Source organism: Meleagris gallopavo, chromosome 1, assembly GCF_905368555.1.
Source record: "Meleagris gallopavo chromosome 1, MGAL_WU_HG_1.1, whole genome shotgun sequence".
Classification (NCBI taxonomy): Eukaryota; Metazoa; Chordata; class Aves; order Galliformes; family Phasianidae; genus Meleagris; species Meleagris gallopavo.
Window position 1 is genome coordinate 20,576,200 of NC_139404.1, and position 22,764 is coordinate 20,598,963.

The 22,764-nt window shown below is 35.6% G+C and overlaps 1 protein-coding gene across 1 annotated transcript in view; it reads left to right on the forward strand.

Moving 5' to 3' along the window:
- Nucleotides 1-22,764, forward strand: part of GRM8 (glutamate metabotropic receptor 8) — a 346,291-nt gene that overhangs the window by 85,992 nt on the left and 237,535 nt on the right. The window contains exon 4 of the mRNA XM_085218365.1: nucleotides 8,253-8,469. Within this exon, the coding sequence (XP_085074491.1) occupies nucleotides 8,253-8,469 (217 nt within the window). The remainder of the gene's footprint in view (nucleotides 1-8,252; nucleotides 8,470-22,764) is intronic.

The window sequence follows — 22,764 nt, forward strand, 5'->3', positions numbered from 1 at the left end:
CCTTATGCTTTTGATGACATAATCCATGGATCAATACAGCGATAAACCTCAGTATTTAAGTCAGAGATCAGAATAAAAATCTGGTAATGATGGAACAGAAGAGACATTGCCATATGTTGTTCAGGAGCCATGTGGAAGAGGATGCCTTTTGTACTCGGCCACCCTATTTTTAAATGTAGTCCATTTTGAATAGAAAGGGAGGATATCTGTCCTGTGAGCCTCAGAGCTTAGTTCATGGATGACTCCCAATCTTTTGATTGGAAAAGTTTTGCATTTTTCTTCAACTTTTCTACCAGTAGCAAAGGGACTTAGCATCTCACTGTGGTAATGTGAAAAGCATTTAATTCTTTGGAAATGGCTGAGAATGTACATTCACATTTTCTTGTAGCTTTTAAGGTTAAAAACACAATGTAAAACTGCTGCTTACCAACACTGATTATTTTTTAGAAAAGTAGAAAAATTATCTGAAATCAAAATAAAAAAAAGCCAGCTGACATTTCTCTTTTCCAAGTCTGTAATATATGGATTTAAAACTATGTTTTATAATCCTATATGAACTGGCTATACTCCAGAAGGAATCCCTAGCTGTGATGAATCACAGGGGTTCCCTTAATGTGCTCTGATATGATGAGGTGTCCAAGGCATTAGTGCAGGGCAGACAGATTACAGGGAATCTGGGCTTTCTGGAGGAACAGCTGAAGTGTTGCATGCTCTAAAACACATGAAGGATGTGCAGATGTGTCTGGGTAGCTGAGCACTGTCTACATAAATTGATGTTCTCCACAGCTGTGGAGAATGCTGTAAACAGTACAAAACTCACTTTGTCTCCCCACGTTATGTTTTCAGATATTTGTATCTGATAGTAAGCTGACAGCATGGGTAACAGAAGGATAGCACTACTGCTCAGCCAGTGGTATACAGGGTACTGCTCTTGCAATGTTGAAGAGTGAATGCAAAAACGAGAATTGTCCATTAAGCAGAGCACCCATCTTGCATCTTGCTGAGAGCGCTTCCTCCATAGTGATGTTCTCTATAATCAGGAAAAAATCCTGTGACAACTGCATGTCCTCATGGGTGAGTGAAGATGGCTGCTGTGCTCTCTGTAGTTCTATTTGTAAATGAATATAAAGAAAACCTGATTTGGATAGCAATATTACCTTACAAGATAATTTTATTGCTGCTGAATAATAATAATAATAATAAATGTCTTTATTAGTTTGGACCAAAAGTAATGCACATCTTTATAAATTTCCTCAAACTCATCAGAAGAGGCTACAGTTGCTGCCAGCATTGTAGTGACAGAGCCTAATGAGGAAAATGGAAATAAAAAAGCTTTAAAATATGAGAGTTCACGCTTTGCTCAGTAGAGATTGACATGAGTTTAACATATTGATGCACACAATTAAGTGAGAGTTTTCCAACAAGCAGAAAAAGAGGTTTAGTAGTTGAAGTCCCTAGAGCTATCTGCCCATCCTTGGCTTCCCATTTGATCTGATGAGTGGAGAACATAAGAAGCTGTAAAGGAAGCACTAACAGCTGTTCCCAAGGTTAAGATCCCCCACTCCCCTTGTAGTGATTTGATCTCAGTATGAAAATGTTACTCATTTGATCTACTGTTTCTCCCATTTATTGTTCAGTGCTTTGACCTCAGCTGGTTTTAAAATATTTGGAAAGAAGCTGCCTACATATGGTGGATAATTTAATGTGGAACTGCTTATTGTAGCTGGCTTTTCAGAGGCAAATCCAGGACTTAAAGGGATGTGGAAATAGCAGAATAGAGCTTCCTTGCTGAGAAAATGCCATTGTTAAACATTTATCAATAGATTCTTTTGCACAAAACATTGATGACATTTCAAGCTGTCCTTAGATGGATTCTTGTCCTCCCGGAGTTACACAGCAATGCACAGTGTGACAAGATGTGTTTCAGCTGTAAAAACGTTCATAATGCATAAATATCCTTTTAATGTTTTTGCCCTAAAGTGCATCACAGAGCACAAAGGCCTGTACTTTGCAGAGTGGTAAATTTGTTTTGTAGATGCTGCATCTATTCAGGGATTTGAAATTGTGATATCACTTTTTTTTTCTTTCTTATGTACTATTCCTTACGTGTAATTAAAAATAATTACTTCTAATGAGTCCCTGACCTACTTCAACCCAATGGGAGCAAACTATTTATCAAATTCAAACCCTTTATATTATACACATTCCTTCTTTTTGCACCTTGTTGTATGAAGGCAGCACAGAGGTCACAAACTAAAAGAGCCTTGCTGTAACACATCTGGTTAATGTGGATAATGGAGGTGGAATGAAATGCTGTGTAAGTTTAATATTTTGTCATCCCATATCTGATGCTATACAAATATGTGTTTTAGCTATAAGAAGCTACTTTCTTGAGGGTAATTCACTTTATGCAGAATACCTTAGGCGCCGATGGATTTGCCCTCAGAGGTAACCTCAGAAAGAGGTGCAATATCTCATTTCTGTTTTTGTAGTTGGTGACCTGTGTCTTTTTCTCATGAAAACTTCAGTGTAGCTCATTGAAAGTATATGCTTCTCAGGAATATGTCCTTAGAATGTAACTGATATCAAAAGAGGTAAAACCAGTGCAAGACTAGTAGGAGGTGAAAAGAAAGAGTAAAATAATTTACCCATCCCAACTCAGAAACATTTAGGTGTGATGGATCACTTCTGTCTGTGTATCTGGAGAAAAGAATAGGAAGAGATGTATTAGATTTAATCACAAATGCCATATTTCTGCACAAAAATGTATAAAATGCAGAGGAATTTTCAAAAAAATTGACATTACCTTATCATTAGCTCCTTTTCAAGAGGTGTACAAGTTGCAAGCAGCCTTGAAAGAAACCATTATGATAGTTAGTGCCAACAGAATGACTTGGAGTAACTCAAATTGTTTTTTTTAAAAAAATCCTGCCTTCTAAGGGAAATCCGCTAATGAGCTTTCAGATTATACTTCCATTCTTTCCCTTTCCAAAGCTTTTAATTTTTTTTTTTTTTTTCCCTCTTTTCATCTAAATGCATTTTAAGTCATATCCGTCTAGGTAAAAAGTGTACCTGTTTTTAATGTATTTTCTCTAGCAGGTGTTTTTTGGGAACATCTATGTCAGTTCCTGCCCAGGGTACCTTACTGGACACATGATGAATACTGTGGTTAGCAGATGTCTCTCAGATGGTGTCAAAGTCCTAAACGTTAAGAGAGAACATACACTGTGTCCTTCTGAATAAATAAAATTTACAAATACACGTTTTTAAATCTAAATGAATGTACATCTAATGCAAACATAAATAGAAGCAGAATGGTCTTTTTCACGGTAAAATCCATGGAAAAAGGCTGAATCAAAAACTACATGTGCTGAACCTTTTTCTGTGTGAGCTGTAGGTGATTTGTAGTCAGTGGAGCTGGCAAGGCATCAACCTGCTCTGAGCCCTGAAAGGGTCATTTCAAATCTCCGACGGCATGGGTGAGTCTTAACATGTTATATCTTTCCAGGATGTTCTCTAGTTTTGGTTTATTCTCAAAATGAATGAAATAAGGTCTCTAGTAATGCATGGGTAACCTATTCAGTATTTGCCGTAGATGGACAGATGAAGGCCTTTCAGAAGGAAATTGATAGTTAGCTGTGCTAATCATCATGTGTTGCTAAAATGAATGGGATAGTGAGATTCAAGAGAAGACCCGTAGCTGTTTACAGTAATGTTCTAAATTGAGTATGTATCAATTAAGTTTATCCCCCAGGCTCCCTTTAGTGTCAGTGGAGGGAAATGGACAGTTTCAGGGTACATTTCATCTCCTACAGTTGGTAACAAAATGGAGCAGTTTAAATCTTTTTCTGGCATAGTTCAAAACCTCATCAAACTCTTTTAAATCTTGTATGTCTAACCTCAGTGAGTTTAGCATTACTGCACTGCAGGCTGACACACATTTTCTGAAGTGCGAGCAGGCTAGGATGATGCTCCAGCTAATGGCAATTTACAAATGTGTAAATGTATCTAATAGCTGAAAGACAGTGACCTCAGCTCTCTTCAGCAACTGTTCAATATCTAAGCCCTGAGGATTCATTTCACTGCTGTGATTTTTTTATTTTTTATTTTTTTACTCACAGGGAACTCTCTCTTGCTGTACATAAGAGGGAATAAAAATCTTGAAAAGACAAGCGCTATTAATGATTAATGATAGATTAAGCCCATTATGCTGCGTGCCTGTATTGCATGGTTACTTCTGTGAGCGTAACTCACTATCAGTAATGTTCAAAATTATTGGTGATTTCTTTCTTGTTTTTTTTTTTTTTTTTTTGGTATGAGTTTAGCTTGTTTTGCTGTCTCCTACTCTGCTCCCAAATCATGCTTTCAGATGAAAGGCTGCATAAAGGAAGATGGCACTCAAAGTGACCAGCTGATACTATACACTGACAAATGCAGCAAGCAAATGGATTTGAGAGCTCAGTAAGGAAGATTCCAATGACCTTTTGTGCTTAATTTGGACAGAATGTCATAGAAGAGAAGGCATATTGGCTGAGAGCTGCCTGCTGTGTTCAAGATTCTTTACTGGAAGGGCAAATTGATCTCACTTAGTTTTCTTTGCTGTTCTTAGTGCAAAACCTGTATGGGATTGGATCCCTGCACTGGACCCACCAAATACATCCGGAGTCATAATTACTGATGAATAGTAGTTGGGAGTTGGCTTTTTCGTTTTTTTTTTTTTTTTCCCCCAGTATATTGGAGACTGGAAGTGGTTCACCAGTTGAGTGAAATAAATGACATACAATGCTAGCTGCTTTTGGCTGTTCTGAAATTGCTCACACCTGCTCCATCAGGAAGCAGCAGTCTGTTCTGTAGTAATGCTTGGAAGATATGTCATACAGATATTCCCTCTTTGAAGTGCTGCCGCAATTACAGCTTTTGGACAGCTAGTTCTGACGTAACTGCTCTGTCTTCTTTGATCCTCTTGGAAGAGGAGATCTTTAGAGACTGATTTTAAATCAACTTGGAGATGTGCTCAAAAAGATCCAGGAAAAAAACAGAGTACGCTTGACTGACGATTTTGGCTTGAAACTGAGTTGCAGTCTTAGCCTTTCTACTCAGTTATAAGCTGTTGTTTTATTTGTTGTTTTTTTTTCTGTCCGCTCCTTTTTTTCTTCTTTTATTTTTTTCCCCAAACATATGGAATCATTTTCTGATGTTTCTGACTGTGGATAATAGACAAAATGAATTGCTGGTAGTTTCAGCTGCAGCCCAGGATGCACTAAGATTATGACCAGTCCATACTAAAACTGGATATTATTTCAAATCCAGATGTTGTAGTTAAAGTGCCATACTATAAATGTTTGTCTTCAAATAACATTAGGGTTTTTAATAGATCAGCTTAAGCTTAAAAATAAAAATAAGGCTTTTATGAATTTCTCTGCATAATAATTTCAAAGAGTTCAAGAATGTCACTCACTGGAAGTAGAGAGTTTATCAGATCATATTTAACAGAAGGAGAGTGGCCTAACCATAGGTTAGGAAGAATAGGAAAAAAAATCATCAGTGAACATTCATACATAAATGCTTCCAGCCCTTCCCAGGGAATGTGACAGCTGTCGTGTGACAACTCATTCAAATGTAGTTATACAATCCTTTACTTTTTTCCTTTTGTCCCCCAAGGAACTGAAGTTTTATTGACAGTGCTACATAACATATAAATACAATGCAAATATTGAATGAATTGTATTTAATTTTGAAAATTTAGACTGATAAATTTAGAATGGGAAATACGGGAGCAAGAGACCTTACACACGTCTCTTTCAAAAAGCAAATTTACATCTCAGGGGGCCAATAGAACCTGAAGTATAAATGCAGAATGTATTTAGGGAGTTTTTAAAACACATATTACTGAATTGATAGCGCATAACAGTTCCTTTGCTTAGGCAGCATTATGCTCTGTCTTGTAAAATGTACTTGGGGACGTGCAAAATGGTTTATTAAACATACAGTCCATAACGAGGGTTGTTACATTTTAATGTATATATTTTTTGTTCATGGGTTATTGAACCACTAAATCCTAGCACTTTTTCCTTGTGCCAAACAATGTCTGAGTATTGTTTGGAGTGTCTTCAAGCAAATGTATTACTGTACGATAAAAATAAATAACCTGAATATTCCGTTGCATGAGCCTTTTTTCTTGAAACTCAGGCGTGGCTTTCTGTTTAGGCAGTGTTTCCCCTCCTTTTACTTCATGCTGGTGATAAGTTGGCAGGAGCTATAAAGCTGCGGTGGCTTAAGGTGCATCCAGTGATTTCAGGGGTGTTTGGTTTGGACTGTTATTTACCTTCCCTTCTCTTCCACTGTTATTAGAAATAACTCTAGGGAAGAGGCTGAGCTACAGGGAGCTGAAAAGTAGGAAAATTGCTTCTCTTCTCTGCCTTTTCCATGGCCTCAAATCAGCAACACTCACCAAAAATAAAATATCTCTATTGATCTGAAGAATCTCATTGCAAAGTTGTACCAACAGCTCTCCTACCCATATCTAGGATTTGTTATTCGTCTCATGCCTGAAGAGGAAGAAGAACTGAGAATGTTAATGGATATATAATGCTGTGGTCTGGCCTTTATGTTTTTCAACAACAAAATATCTGTCTGGTGGTGTTGATAATATCTCTCGCTGGTGTTGATTTTATAGTTGTTATCAATGAAATAACTTTCCTCAAAGCAACAACCCCATGGTTTTTGTGAAATGACACACTGAGGTGCAAAATGACACACAAAAGTTGCCTTTACTTTTTTTCTACCTAGAAAAAGCTGACGGTTTTGAACAGTAATAGAGCAGATTTTGAAAGGGAATGATATGTGCTCTAAATGCGCATAATTGTGTTGTTGGAGAACAGAATCTGTTCTCTGTAAAGAGATAAAGATGTTTCGAATATTTTCTGAAAGAAAGGGAATTTATACAAGACAACTTTTGTAAGGAGATTTTATCTTGTTTTTTCTTGGTGGGTCTTTGTTATGTTAGGAATACTAATTTGTATGAGATACAACCTTTAACTTGCTTTATCTGTGATCCTCCCTTTTTTCTGTTCTCTCTGATTGTTATTATTCCAGTATTTCAGATTGTTTATTCTAAGGCTTCTCCATGAGTAGAAAATTTCTTAAAGAAATGTACAGCCAAGATATGTAAGAGTTGTTTCTTTTTCTGACTGAGAAATAATTTTGCCACCCCTTAGGCTATAAACTGCTTTTTTTCAGGTTGTAGGAATCTGTGCTGCCTATAAAGGCAGGGTTAGTGACCAGAATGTTAATAACATACATTTAAAAAAAAATAAAAATTGAGTAAACACTGTATAGGATGCAAGTATTCCACTGAAATCATCTACCATAGCATCTAATGAAACAGTGGGCATTTATTGGATGACTTGTTACCAAGAACTGTTAAATGTGGTTCTCAAAACAATCAATTTAGAATTGATATCAGATTAGGAACTCTTATTATTGCTTCATTGAAGGCTATTTTATATTTTGTAGAATGTACATTAAGCACCTATTATTAACAGAGATTATAAACCATTTACTGAAGATAAGAGTGCTAATTTATTTTTAAAGTGTATTTCAATTATTTACTGGGTATATTGTCTATTTTTTTTTTTGTTTGTTTGTTTCCACGAAGACTACTGGAATGAAGGACTACAGACCTTCATTGTAACCTTTTTCCTTCTCTGAATTTATACTGTATAGAGACTATATACATATATACAGTTGTGTATTTTTTATCAGATAGCTTTTGGTATTTAGTATCCAGAAAGAAAATGGAAAAACACGCATATAGGTATGCACATAGACGAAACAAGAATATGGAAATAATCTACATTTTACTCATTGAATTGAAGTGTGGCATTTTTAAGAATCAGACATTAATAATGTGATCTTCTTACCTTCTGTAGTAGTATTAAGCATCCCTCCTTTAAAAAAATCTGTTCCTGTCATGGCCAGGATCACAAAAGAAGTTGTTAACGCTTACATGTCAACAATCGTGACATCTAGAGCAAAGCAGAATGCATTATTTCTTACTAAGAGTGTTATTTAAGACTTGACTGACATTTTACAAAATCTGAGCTTCTTTCTGATCAGTTGATTTAATTAAAACAAGATATTCGGTTTTGCAGAGTGCATGTGCATAATCTCTTTTAAGCATTTTGAACACATACATATATAGAGGGTAAAGATACTATATAGCCATGCATTACTTGTCGTTTTATTTCCAGATACCTCAAATCAGCTATGCATCTACAGCTCCAGAACTGAGTGATAACACCAGGTATGACTTCTTCTCTCGAGTGGTCCCACCTGACTCCTACCAAGCACAGGCCATGGTTGACATTGTGACAGCTCTTGGGTGGAACTATGTGTCAACGTTGGCTTCCGAAGGAAACTACGGAGAGAGCGGCGTAGAGGCATTCACCCAGATCTCTAGGGAAATTGGTAAGTGTATACTTGTCGGGTTTTGCATTTATAGCTGGCAGATCATCACTGAGCTCTGCTTGGTTCTATGCAGGATGATCAGAACACCTGTAGGTGTGTGCCGTGGACTCAAGCGGAGGGGGTTACAGATGATTTTGCTGTTTGTCAGTCTGCCAAGGTCATAGTTCTAGTACTAATTTAAGAACAGCTTGAGGGAGGCAAAAAATGCATGCCTCGTACCCCTTTTGGAAAAGAGAAGCTTCTTGATAGAGTTGGCAAGTATGATAGGTCTTGCTATAATCACAAGGTTAATTTATACTAACAAACTATTAACTGAGGCAGAAAGCAGCCATCGAATGTATTAGAGCCAGATTAGAGGACGTGCAATTGAGTTAGCTTAGGAAAGTAGTATTCAAATGAGACCTCATTTTCCTTATTCCATCATGGATACATCTTGAGTTTTTATTTTTGGTGAATTTGAGCAACAAGAAGTCTGTGAAGTACAAACATGTGCTCTCATTGTTTTTCCTTCAGGATGAAATGTGCTGTGTAAATACAGACATTATTATGAGAATTATTTTTAAATTCTTTTTATCTTTTTTTTTTTTTTTCTCCTCACTACTGTAGTTATTTCTGGCCTGTAAAATTGATTATTTCTCTGGAGCAGTAGGTTCTGGACACCAAGGAATAAAGATGACAAGTAGCAGATGGTTTGATAGAAGGATAAATTGGTCTTCCACTAACTAAAATGTTAAATGGCAAAATAGTATCCTTTTTTAAAAAAACACTGTAATTTGCAAGCAGCCTTCTTGTCCTTCATAGCCTGGGTTAATTTACTGAGTTTGATTTTCAGGGCGTGTACTGATGAACTCTGTCTCTTTCAAGTCAGTTTGGGTGAGAAAATATTCCATCTCAATCATATGGATAACATCTCAATCATATGGAAAGCTGTATGTGCATTTCAGGTACTTACACTTGAACCATAAAATTTGCTGATTGACTGCAACTTGGCAGTAAGATGAAAATGCAGCAATTCATGCCACTTAGGGAAGTAATGTGTATAACATACTGGATCAGTTAACCACTAAATATTCTGTTTCTACCATCAAATCAGTACTGTTAGATCCTAGGTATCTTCATGGGTGAGCTAAACTACACTGCAGTGGTTTGACTTGGGGGTTAGCAAAGGCATACGTAATTCATCCACACTTCACATCAGAAAAACAAGGTTCATCTGTTGTGTCAAATACTGCAGTGACTAGATTGGCTCTTCCAGAAATTCACAGAGTAGTTCATTGGCTGAAAAAATCTAATATAGAGAATATATATAGCTATATAATAGCTTTTTAGCTGTAGAAGAAATACTTTGGGTCATGTTTTTTAATTTAGTAGTGTTTTTAAACTGTTGCAAACAGCATTCTCCTAAGCAAATTTGGGAACAGTGAACAGGTGAAAATGTAATATGCTGGATGCAGGCCTACTTAGAAAAGTGCTTAGAGAGTAATTATTAGTGGCTTCTATTTTAAAGGAAGAATGCATTGAGTGGTATTTGGCTTGGGTTTTTACTGGATCAGATACTAGCCAATATTTTCATGTTTAGTCCAGATGGACTTGGAATGAAGAATGTACTTGCAAAATGTGAAGGTAACTTCAATCTGGGAAAGACTAGGAATGTATTAGAAGAGAGAGTGAGAGTATGAAACTGTGGTCTTTAAAAATAGCATAGATGCAAGGCACTGTGCTTCAGCAACAAGTGTCTGTACAATGAGGAAAGGCAAAAGATTGCTTAGACAATGCTATCTCAAAAATGATCTAAGTGTGATAGGAAATTATAACCTGCCTATATTTCTCCTGTCATACTGAGACACGCAGACAAGAGTATCATCTTTAAAATAATTTGAGTAATCACCTAATTTGCATGGCAATTATGAAACTTCATTTTGACACGGTACAGGTTTTAACCCTCACTTCACAATGGGTGAGAGAATCCACAAGTGAGAACAAGGCCTAAATCTTGAAAATGTGGTCATTACAGAACAGCTGAATGACATGGTTTGTTAGTCTGAAGAAGAGCTGATTAGATAGATGATGGAAAATAATGTTTTCAAACAGACAAATGGCTTTTACGAAAAGGTAGAGGAACATGCGTTCATCCAAAGCCAGTGTGTCTGAAGAGAAATAATGGAACTAATCTCCAGCATTAGAGATCAGTTTAGATTTAGCTCAGTTTAGATTTGAAGAAAGCCCCTTTTAATGGTTAAGATATTAAAGCATTAGACCAGATGGCTTGGGGTTGTTTTGGAGCCTCCATCACTGAGAATCTGGGAGAATGCATTAGACAAACACCTGCCCAAGGATTATATAAGTGTACTTAGCTTTTCCTTGAGGCTGGGAGGTGGATTGGATGATTTTTTAATGTTCCTTTCAGCCTAATTCTATTATTCACTGTCCTCTGACTTTTCACCTAAACCACAGGGCTGGAAATACTTTTAAAATGGAAAGTTCAAGTAGCATCTAATTACAAGGCCTGAGATTATGCAGTGTAAGTAGGTAGGTTTATAAAAATCATCACGTGGTATACAACTGGACAGAAAATGGGAAAACAGACCAGCTCCATGTTAATAAAATGTGTGTTAAGAACCTAATAAGGACATTGCTCCCCTTGTGCTGTTGGCATACAAATGTGTAGGACAGCTTTATAAATTCTTTACATCCTTTTGAAGCTAAGTAACCAACAACTGGAAGAAAAATAAATGTAAAGATAAGCACAATGGAAAGCAATAAATTTGAGGAGGGTATGTGAAAGTAATTCACTTCTGAAAAAAGTTCAGTGCCTGTGAGGACATGAGAGATAGCAGTTTTGAAATTATAGATGTGCAAGCTTGCATCTTCTTTTTTTCTTTTCTTTTCTTTTTCCATTTTTTTTTTTTCTCCAGGCTGTTAAGAAGAAATAATGGGTAAAAATATTTCCAGAATAGAAAATAATTTCACATACTTATTTCAAGCACTTGTTTGTCATGATCTTGAGTCTTTACATCTAACTTATAGTTTGATGGGTTTTCTGTTCAACTTCTATTTCTTGATCAGTAGCAGAAGCAAAATGGAACAGGCTCCCAAATGAAATGTGGAGTACTGAAAAGGTGAAAGTAGTACCACCGTGACATGTCACAGAATATATTACATATCAAAATGTGCCCTCATTTTAATGACAAAAATCCTGTCTGGGACAAAGGATAGCTGGAAATTAAGTAATTTACATGGCAACAATTGCAAGGAAGATAGAGAATGATACTTATTCCAGTTTGCTCTTCCACGCATTATTGTTTGAAGACAATGATTATAGTATTTTTACTCCCATTACAAAGTTGATCAATTATATTACTATAATCATTTTGGTATCATAATCAAATCATTTTGGTACATTGACTAAAGGAGGGGATTGATATGGTAATGCTTTAGAGTTAAGCACCAAGTGGAGAGAAACTGGTTCACTGAGAGAAACTGAAAAGAGGCAGAAATAGAAGCAAGGATGTCTTACCAAGTCCTCATTAAACTGTCATGCTGAATACTGTTCTATTTACTTTGCTGTTAATGACATTTGACAAAATAGATGTTGAGAAGTTTCTAATCATACATTCTTTTAATAGTTCATTCTCCCCGCTGCTATGAACCAAATGAATCTACCTACCATCAGAAATAAAGTCATGGCCCTCTTTTATTCAGAAAAATCTGTTTGGAACTAGAATACTCACTTGGTTAGTGCAGTGCAGTGCAGTGGTTGTACTGAAAAATGGAAGAAATCCATGAACAGTATATGAAATGCTACATGAGAGATTTTATCCCTATGAGTGGTCAATGACAAACTGACACACATGCTGCTGGGTAGTTGTGGTGGAACACTTACAAAATCATATTGGAAGAGTAGATGAAGACGATAAAGGAAGGGAACTGTATCTGCTCGTTAAGAATAGATTAGGAAATTTAGCATTGCTTGCCTGTTTTATCTTGTCTGTTTGCATTGCAATCTTGCCAGAGGTGTACAAACTGTAGCAAAGAGAATTTTGGACCACATCTTAGTCTGAGGAAAAATGACAGCTTTGTTGCAGCTTTGCCTCTGAAGGAAACTGTGTACTTCATATCAAAATACACTCTTGCTTGCTTGCTTTTTAGAAACATAATTTTGTAGTTTTACCTGCCTTTTATCCTGATATATTGCAGTTAATAGCATTTTTCTGAGAGGGAGAACAGTTTATGGTCCCTCGTAATATTTTACCGTTATAATCACACTGATAACTATATACTTAATTTAAAGAAATACATTTACTAAATGAATGTGACAGGAACTTTATTGAAATCGTTCCAGATTTCAGCACATCTAGCTGTGTTTTATTTACATGGAGAACTGTCTGTGAAAATGTTTGTCTTCAGTGAGGTTCTTAGGTCACCTTGTCTCTGTTGTTTTGTGTGTGTCTACAGTTGTTCAGTGTATCTCTACTAAAAAATTTGTGATTACTTCAAACATTTAATATCTTTTGTACTTCTAAGGTTTCAGTGGATAAATTGAAAGTTTAGCGAGAAGGGAGGGATGTACAGGAAAATAAACCTCCGAAGTGTATAACCTTTCCTCTCCACTTAGATGATTCATTGATAATTTAGAAATAAGCAAGATTGATTGTTATTTAGATTAGATCAATTCAAGTATCTAGCAGTAATCTTTTTATGCTTCTAGTATCAAGCTAAAGCTTTTTATATCTTATTAGGTAAGCTGATGAATAGACTCATTTTTCTGCCCTTCCTCTTCCCCCCTCCACCCAAATGGTATTTAAGAGGAGAAATTTTGCAGCACGAAGACTGAAGAAATACAGTATATAAAATTTAATCTTTTTCCCAGAGGTATTTCTGCTTTAAATGCTGAATTCATGCTTAACTAATTTTCCCACCTAATAGCATTCCAACATTGTCTTACAAAGAGGAAACAGTTTAATTCAATTTTAAGTTTTCCTTTTATATTTATGCAGCTGAACTCTATTGATAACACTTTATTTCAAGCTGCAAGTTGTAATTAATAATAACACTACATAATTGGATACAGGATCTTCAAAGTAATGTTTGAAAAATTATGAAATCTGATGGTAGGTGTATTAATATTGTAGTAGCTGGAAAATAATTCCAGTATTTTTTAATATTTGTACTAATTAGTACCTGATAAAGGGAGTTGCAACAAAGGACCAATTTGATTTCTCTCAGAGATCTTAATCAATATGGTATTCTTCAGGTTCAATTTTATATCAATCTGTTTGTCTATCTATCTCAATAACTTTAAGGCAGTACCTCAGAGCAGTAAGCACACTGGCACTTTTCTGTTACACTTCGACCCTCCTATGACTGTTAGAAGAGGGGCTTCTTTATCTTTAATAGCTCTTGAGGACTTCGTACTTCATGAGTGAGTTGAGGTACTTTTTAAACATGTAGAAAGTTCACTAGTTGAACTGGGGAAAAAAAGGCAGAAAGCTTCTGTAGATCTGAGTTTTTTTTAACCTTTTTGCCCTGAAGAGTATGTACTATGGAGTGGACTGTGTTGAAGATGTTAGCCAAACCTCACTTCCTTAACTGGCATGGCACCAGTGCTCTCATAATCTTGATATGAGTTGTATTTCATTCAGATTCCTTATAATTGTGACAAATTCAAGAAATATATCCCTCAAACAAATATTTTTTTAAGCAACTGGGACAAAAAGTATATTAAAACTTCTGGAAACCATTGCAAAGAAAGCTGGAGATGCTCTGCAGGTAATTTACAGTCAGTGTAATTTACTCAGAGGTTATCTAAGCAATGTCACGTGTTCAAAGGCACCATTATGCTTTAACACTTCTGAAGTGAATGAAGTTGTTATGAGAGCTGGCAGAGGGGGTCCCAAGGAGATTTTATTCTGGAGCTGGTGATAGATACTGTCTCTGTCCTACAAGAGATAATGTTGTATGCTCTTTTTCTCCTACTAGCACAAGTAATTTCTGTTTCACAGGAGACAATTTGCAATTTGATTCTGGAAAGCAGTCCTGTGTAAGAGGTGGAGACTTGTGTACTGTGCTTGAAACTGAAAGAAGTCATTACATACCTCCCTGAACCTCATGAGGTTTAGCAAAGGATTCCATGCGCAGGAAGATCACCTCTGGGTGTGCCAACAAGGCTTGGAGTAGGAAGACCTCACGCTTCCTCCTTGTCTTGTCCGCTGATGTTTATTGTCTCAAGCCAACTGGTGTGTGAACTGAGGTCAAGACTCAGTTCATTACCTCCTTTTATGTGATACAGTTGCCAAATAGCTGTGATACTCAATCTCATCTGTGTCTGAAGCTGATTTCATTTTTCTTATAGCAGTCAGCCCTTGGAGAGCAGAGACAAATAAGCTCCTCAGAGCAAGGACACTAAGTTTTCACAGTGATGCCTACTGTGGAATTTACTGTGAGTTTAGAAAGCTCCAGAAATTAAATGTTAAAAAACTCATTATAATATGGAGGAAGTCTGCGCCTTTATGTGTACATTATATTGAACTTTACTGCTGTAAGGACTAGGGAAGGCCTTGGATTATCTGACTTCTTTTTTCTCTTTTTACTTCACTTGAACAACATACTCCATTTAAACATTAGATATTTTCATTGATTGTAAGCATAAATTCAAAGAATATTAAAAATATCCAGGAAGCCAGCTTGTATCTTGGAAGCACTTTTAGTGCAATGATTTATTTGTAGAACCATTTAACTCAGTCGTATTACTTAGTTCAAGATTTGTAAATGTAGAAATGCAAATAAAAATATACATGTGTCAGTGCTAATTTTAAGAGAGCAACCCAACTAGATTAAAAGCATGCATTTCAAGCTTCGTTGAAATGCAGTTTGTGGTGATCAAAGTGAATATGAATTTTTATAGGTGATTTTTCAAATGTAGTGGTTGGGAATTACAGATTTCAGTGACCATAAACAAGTCAGTAGTTTAAAGGGGAAACAATTTCAAATAAGATGTAAGGTATGCTTTGTAGTGTCACATATGTATAAGCATTAAGGAACACTAAGGGATACTGGTCTATTTCTTTGGTGTTTAAATCAGTAGGAAAAATCTCTCTAAAAGGAAGTTCACAACAGCATGTTGGGCGAAGTAAAGAAATTTCTGCTTAAACGTTAGTATGTGTTATACCTGAGATCAGATCTCTGTGATTATTAAAGGGGAAGAGCACTTTCTGGATATATGACCTATTATTAAAACTTCTGAAATAAGAGGTAGGACAAATGCATATACATATATATATATATGCATAAATACATACATACATACATACGTACATACATACATATATATATATATACATATATAAATTTACTACCAGATCTTTATGACAACTGAAGCTTAATTTCTCAAGTGTTACTCTTCTTTTATTAGTGCATATTACTGCAGCATCTGTAGCTTCTCTTATATTCTGCAACTCTCTTTTGCTAGAAAGAGTCCCAGAGAAAATAATTCACACATAATGAAAAAGCTTCAGTGAAAGCAAATTTAGGAAACTTGTGATCTAACATGTAGCCGTTCAGTTGTTTATGACCAAATTTTACACAATCCCATTAACAGGAAGTAGATTTTAACAAAGTTAATCCCAGCAAACGTTATTGTCTTGAGTGGAAGCAATTATAAAGGAGATGCTACAAGGTGAAGCATGAACAGCACGCAGTGTGATTTGCAGTCTGAATAAGCATGTTTTTTTTTTTAAACATTGTGATTTTCACGTGGTGTAAGACAGAAGAGAACTGTGGGAAATACTTTACAGTTTATTTTCATGGTGGTTATGCTTAACCTGTAAAGGCAATTCTGTTCCAGATGCTTCACAGATTCTGTATTGAGTGAGATTTGTTGTTCTTTGTAAGGAATCAAGATCTACTTTGTCCTGTATTTGTTACAAATTTATGCTATTGTCACTTCTACAGAGGTGGCGTGAATAATTGTTTGAGTCCAACTTGATTCAGAGTTGAAATATGTAGGCATTGGCATGTTCTTGATGAAAGACTGTGTGAACAAACTTTGCCAAGATAATGTTTAATAGATCTGCTTTCTCAGCATATAAAAAGTTCGGTAAGGATCATCTCGATATAAGGCACTATCTGAGCACAGGTGAAAGGAAAAAGTGTGGAGATACGGACTTGGACTGTATTATGTGTTCTCTTTTGTCAGCACATCAGAGGGCTCACAGTATTTGAACTGTAATCTTGCTTGTGCTTCACTGGTTTTCAGTCAGTAGTCTTACTGATGTTAAGAAATCAAATTGGTAAAGTTCTGCCGATTGAGTTTACTAAGAAAACTGTATTTTCTGTTTGTCCACTGTCCCAAGTTCCATTGTTTTCTAGTAGTTTTAAACATTTCGCATTTTTGCAGGTTTGCTTTCTACATTTTAAAAGAGAAGAGTCTCTCTTAACTGTCATTTGTGAGAAATGCCTGTGATTGAGTATTGGCAAGATTTTCTTTGCATCAGCACTTTCAAGATCTATACCTGCGGTTTAAACAATGAAACACTGGAACTGTTGGGCTGAGTCTGACCCTGCAGTTCAATATCTTGTCTCCAGTGGTGGCCTCAATTATGTGGATAAGACTTCTCAGTCACTGGCAGAATTACCTATCCACATAGTGTTCTGTAACACTGGGTATTTAGTAGCTGGTACATAGATTTACCAAAACATGGCAGTTTATAAGCATTTAAATCCATAAATTCCTCTTTTTAACTTTACTTGTCTTCTTGTTTTGATATTGGGAGTGGTAGGTAGGAGAATCCAGTTAACCTCCTTAGCAACATACCTTTCTACTTAACTCTAAGTTGTAATACATGAAATAATTGCAGTATAATAGTTTTTACTGTCAGTTTCTGTATTTCTTACTTCGTTTGTATTTATGTTAAGCTTTGTAGCCATGGCTGAACACTCCAAGTGAAGACTTGCTTTTGATTTATGTAGTGTCACTGTAATCTCATTCTCAGCCCCATTCTTTATGTATCCTGACAAATTGTAAGCTTTTTCTGTAGGCTGCTGGGTATCAAGCAAATTATTTCCAAAAGCTATCTGTTCTGATGCTCAAGGTTTATTAACAAATGGCTACAGCTGATTTAGAGCTCAGTGATGTGTATGAACAATACCAGGTATTCTGCCAGCGTATACTCCCTTGCATTTGTCAATAGTCAATAATTTTTCACTGATATAGTTGTTTATCAAGCTTTGAAACTAATATGTCTCCTCTCTATTCTTTATTATTTCAAATAATTTCATATCATCTTCAAATTTCCCCATCACTCTGCTCAGTATTCTTGCCCTCCCTTCCCTCCCCTGAAGAACGTTGTGTCATACAGCACAAGCCATGGCAGGCAGTACCAGTGCATGCATTTTTTAGTCTTGTCCAGTAATGACTTTTGACTCTTTCTGTTCATTGCTTTATAAAATAGAGGAGTCTTCCTCCACCCCCTTCCTTCCTTTCACCACCATATTTCTGCCTATTGATTTCAAGTTCCTGGAATATTTATTTTGAAAGCTCTGTTATGAACTTTGAAATTCTATATGCAAGAATGATGATGTCTGTTTTGGTAATAACTGCCATTATGTTTTAAATAAGTACTGACAATAACAGAATGCAGGGAGATATGGACTTACGTATTTATCTGCTGTGCCTGCATGGCCCTCATGAATGCATTTATTCTTCGAGATAGTCTAACAGCATCATTTCCCTATCACGTAGGATCTTATTATCTGTTACTGAACACGTAGAGCTAGTAGTTTGAACATCAAAGTTAGCAACTTTCAAAATGTGCTAAGTTAAATTTGTGTTATCATACTGCTATACCTGAAGCAACAGACTTAGTCACATAGAAAGCCTATGTAACTGGATGGAAGTCTTTCAAGTTTTAGGTTAGCCCTAAACACAGCTTGGGATTTCTCTTTTTGAGAAATCCTGGCTACTGGTAATCTCACCATGAATTGATGCAAAATATTGCTTTAAGCTTTTTTGTGCAAATTTTTTCTGTGTTAATGTTCAAGTGAATGATGTTTTGTTCAGATTTCATAATAATTTTATTTAAAAAAAGCCAGCTGTGAAATGGAAAGGTAGTATTTAATCTGATGTCTTTGCAACAGTATATTTTGATACTAAAAAGAAAAAAAAAAAGAACAAATAAAATGGAAGCTATTTGTTTTCAAAATATGCTTCAATTTAGGCTAAATAGTAATCTCTTCAGAAAAGAAATCATAAAGGTTATTGTCCCCCAAGAATCAGCTTTCCTTCCTTTCTTCCTTTGACCGTATGCCAAATTTCTGTTCTGAAAATAATTAAAAAATCTTCATGTGCGTGATTAGTCATCTGTATTTCTGGGCAGTTCTACCAAGACCTAGGAAACTGTTAAAGCTGATGAATTGTGATTGGGTTTTTTCTTTTTCTTTTTCTTTATTTCTTTTTTTTTTTTTTTAATCTCTGAAAAGAAATCATTATTATTTCCTATTTTTCCCCTTACAGTGTAGAAGTATCCATGGCCTATATGAGAAACAGCATTTTTCATTTGTCACTGACTGCTGTACAAGACACTTAAGCTTTGCTCATCTTCATGATGCAGAAGAGCTGAGTGAGTCAAATGTATAATGATGACAATGTACTTCAAAGATTATAAGACAAAAATGTCTGATTGAAAAATTCAAATCAAACTTCTGTTTAATTATGTTTCCTTTCTTTCTTGTGTTGAAGAATGGAGGACCATACTGTGCTCTGAGTCAAAGTAAGCAGATATTTGTTAATCAACTTTGCAGTGGTGTAACTGAGCAGTAGCTCTCTCTTGGATTCTTGCGTGAGCCTGCACATGTTCAGAATAGGGTAACCCATTTAGTCAGCTACAAGTCATTACTTCAATTCTGTTACCTAGTTAATTGACCACAAAGCTCCAAAGAATTCTGTTCAAAGAATACAACATTTCAAAGAACTACTATTACTCATTACAGAAAAAAAGCAAGCATATGCGTATGCTTCACTAATAGTTGGAAATACTCCTACATGGAGTTTTTTTCTTTTAGCAAGGCGTGATTTTTGTGCAAATTACAAGCTGTAATGCTATGCTAAAAATTTGGATGGCAGTAATATGTATATTGTGAAACTTTGCTGATTAGAAAAAAGTTATTTTTTCTCACTTTGGTCAAAATGTATTCTCTCAAGGACTTTCTATGATGGAAAAAGTGTTGCCTATTCCTGTACCTTTTTGCATTTATTCAGTATAGAATGATGAGTGAATTTGCATCACTTTTTAGAAGCAACTGAAATGGAGCTAATTGTTTCAAGTGCTGATATTCTAACAAAATGCCAGTCTCTTTCTTTAACACTGTTAATTAAAGTAGGATATTTTGACTAGACAATTAATCAAGGGAATTAATTACAAAACAATACTCTTGAGTAGCAGAGGTGTCATGCAGATAAACCCCTGTGTACTGCGGTGGCTGTATGCTTCTAGAAAAACTCTACCATGTACATACTAAGCATAATATTCAGACCTGCAGCATACCCTTCAGTGGCCTTTGTAAGTCAGCTGCTCCTTGGGTTGTTGCCAAAATGCTGTGATTGGTCATAGGATAGGAGGAGGAACAAAAATTCATAAACTTTGCAAACCAAAGAATGAGGCACTTGTTCTTTTCCAAATTGAGACTGGAGACCATTCAAGTGTATGCATATATGGACTTTGTTAATGTTTAAGAAGGGGTTGTACAAGAAAAACAGAAGTATCCCAAAATCCTTGCAAACATTTATACCAATAACTTGCTGAATGTTATTAAATCCTGTGGACAGTAACCACACCTATTTTCAGCAAGGCAAGAATTGTTTTCTTTCAAGTATGGTAACAGAAAGTCCTAATTAATTTTCATGAGAAGTTACTTATTTTTATAGTTACTCCCACTTTCCTCCTTGCTCTTTTTATTTTAAGAGTTTTTTTGTATTTCCCTTTAGCAATGTCTGCTCTTATAAAACAGCATACACGTGCCAGGACATCGATGTTTGAGAGAACTGCGGATTATTAGGCTGCAACAGTGGTATCTGGGATGCAGAGAAACTCATAGTGGCACCTTTTGTAGAAAGGCTCCAAATGTGACTGAATGATTTTGCACAGTCCCAGGAAATAAAAACTCTTTGTTTTTATCAAAGTTTAAGCTCAGGTTTGGCATGTGTACCATTAAAGGCACTCCACGTAGAATGAGGGGCCATGTATCTCAGCAGAACCTGTGCATGTCTTTAGGGACATCATTCTTGCATAAAATAACTTTTTAAGAATTTCCTGTGAACAGCCAGTGTAAAGCACAAATCCATAAGCCAGGGACACTATTCGCTAACATGCTCAGATAGTATAGCCAAAAGAGTGCAGAACTTTACTGTGCACTATAGCAGGTATACTGTAATATATTTTGTTAGAATATTGGATTTGTTGTGAGATGCATCTCAACGTTTTCTAAGTCCAGTAAGTTGAGTGATGTGATTATAAGTATTTTATCCAACATATTAATGCACTTAATGAAGTGCAGATAATAGCACTGCTCAATTTATAAGAATTGTCAGACCTCAAAATTGCTTCCATTATTTTGTAGTATTTTATTTGTTAAATCCTTTCAGAACTTATTCAGGAAGTAGAAGTATTTTTTTAAATTTCAGTTAAATTATTTTAATTGGTTAATGTTTTTTTTTGTTGGTGGTGGTGTTTTTTTTTTTTTTTTTTAATTTATTTCCAGAGTACTTTTTTAATTTATTTTTTTTCTCTTCCAAAATTTAATGTCCCTTTCATGGAATTGAGAAGGTGAAGCCATCCTGGTGGATGCTCTTGCTTACTGTAACATTTATATAGGACAAAGTATATAGCATTTCTTGCCAGTAATCTAGACTCCCTCATCAGATGCATAGGCATTTACAAAAGAATATCTCTAGCTTCAGTCTGCTTATGAAAATAGTGTCAGAAATGAATGAAACTGTTAAGTACATAGAGGCTGGACCTAGATCAAGAACAAGCTTTTCACAGAGATGTCATGTGTGAATGCTGACATTTTGCTGCAAGTAAATTAATGGAGTTTATAGAAATTAGGTAATTTGAATTTTTTATTGAGTTTTTTTTTCTGTATTAAAGTGCACGAGATTTCAAGGAATCACAACCCAAGTGACAAGTAAAGCTGTTACTAAGTAGGACTCTAAAGAAGCTAGTAGATACAAAACATTGAATGAGATTCTAATTATTTAGCAGTGTTAGCAAGACACGCAATCCTGTCAGCAAGATATATTCTTTTTTTGCTAAGATATGTAAAAAATATATGGATTTTATTTTTTCTTCCAGTTAAATGCAAAAATTTTTATTTTATTTTAAGTAACCCACTGAACAATATTGGTGACACAGAGGAAAGTTTTTGCAGGCCTAGTTTTGGACCTCTGATTGATGTTTATGGGCATTTCATGACTAAATTGCTTCACCATTTTGATATTTTAGTTAATCACTTGTACATGAGTTAATAGTGATAACTGCAGGGATATGAAGTCACAGGACTTTGAAGATGATTTTCTTCGATGTGGACCATGGTAAGGTCTGAGGACAGATGGGGGAAAAGGATTTCAAGAAAAGCCAAGTATTCAATTCAGATGTGGAATGACTTTGTAATTAGAGAGTAATGGTAATGGTCAGTTCTCTGTAATAATGTCCTTGAAATCATAAGGTGCATTAACTAAGGTCATTTTAACTGGAGTTGTCTTAGCTTTCTTTGTCTTTCTGTGATAAATAATTACAAAAGAGACAGTTTTCTGAAAGAAGGACATTTGGTTGCATTCAGAAAATGTGTTAGTTGATAGAAAAGCATCAGTTCCCATATGTATACTTGCCACAGGCATCACAAGCTTATGACAAATCCCTTTGGGCTACCTGCTCCTCAGGTGCCTCTCAGGAGAAGTGGTGAAAGGCATTCAAGGACTTCTGTGGTGGGTAAAGAGCTGCATTCTGTTTTTTTCTTTTGCTCATTTTCTACTTCATTTATTATCCAGACAGAAAAAATGTGCAGGCTGTGTCCAAATACCTTTTTCATTATCCAGTACCAGAGAGTCTACATAGAATAGAGAGAAAAAAGAGAGAAAAAAAGAAATGAAAGAAAGAAGAGAAAAAAATGAAAATGGGGGAAAAAGCAGAATAGATTTCTTCTATTATCTGCTGTAAACCTTTAGTTTACATTATGTTCATCTGGGACTCAATGATCCTTGTGAGTCCCTTCCAGTTTGAGAAATTCTATGGTAACAATAAA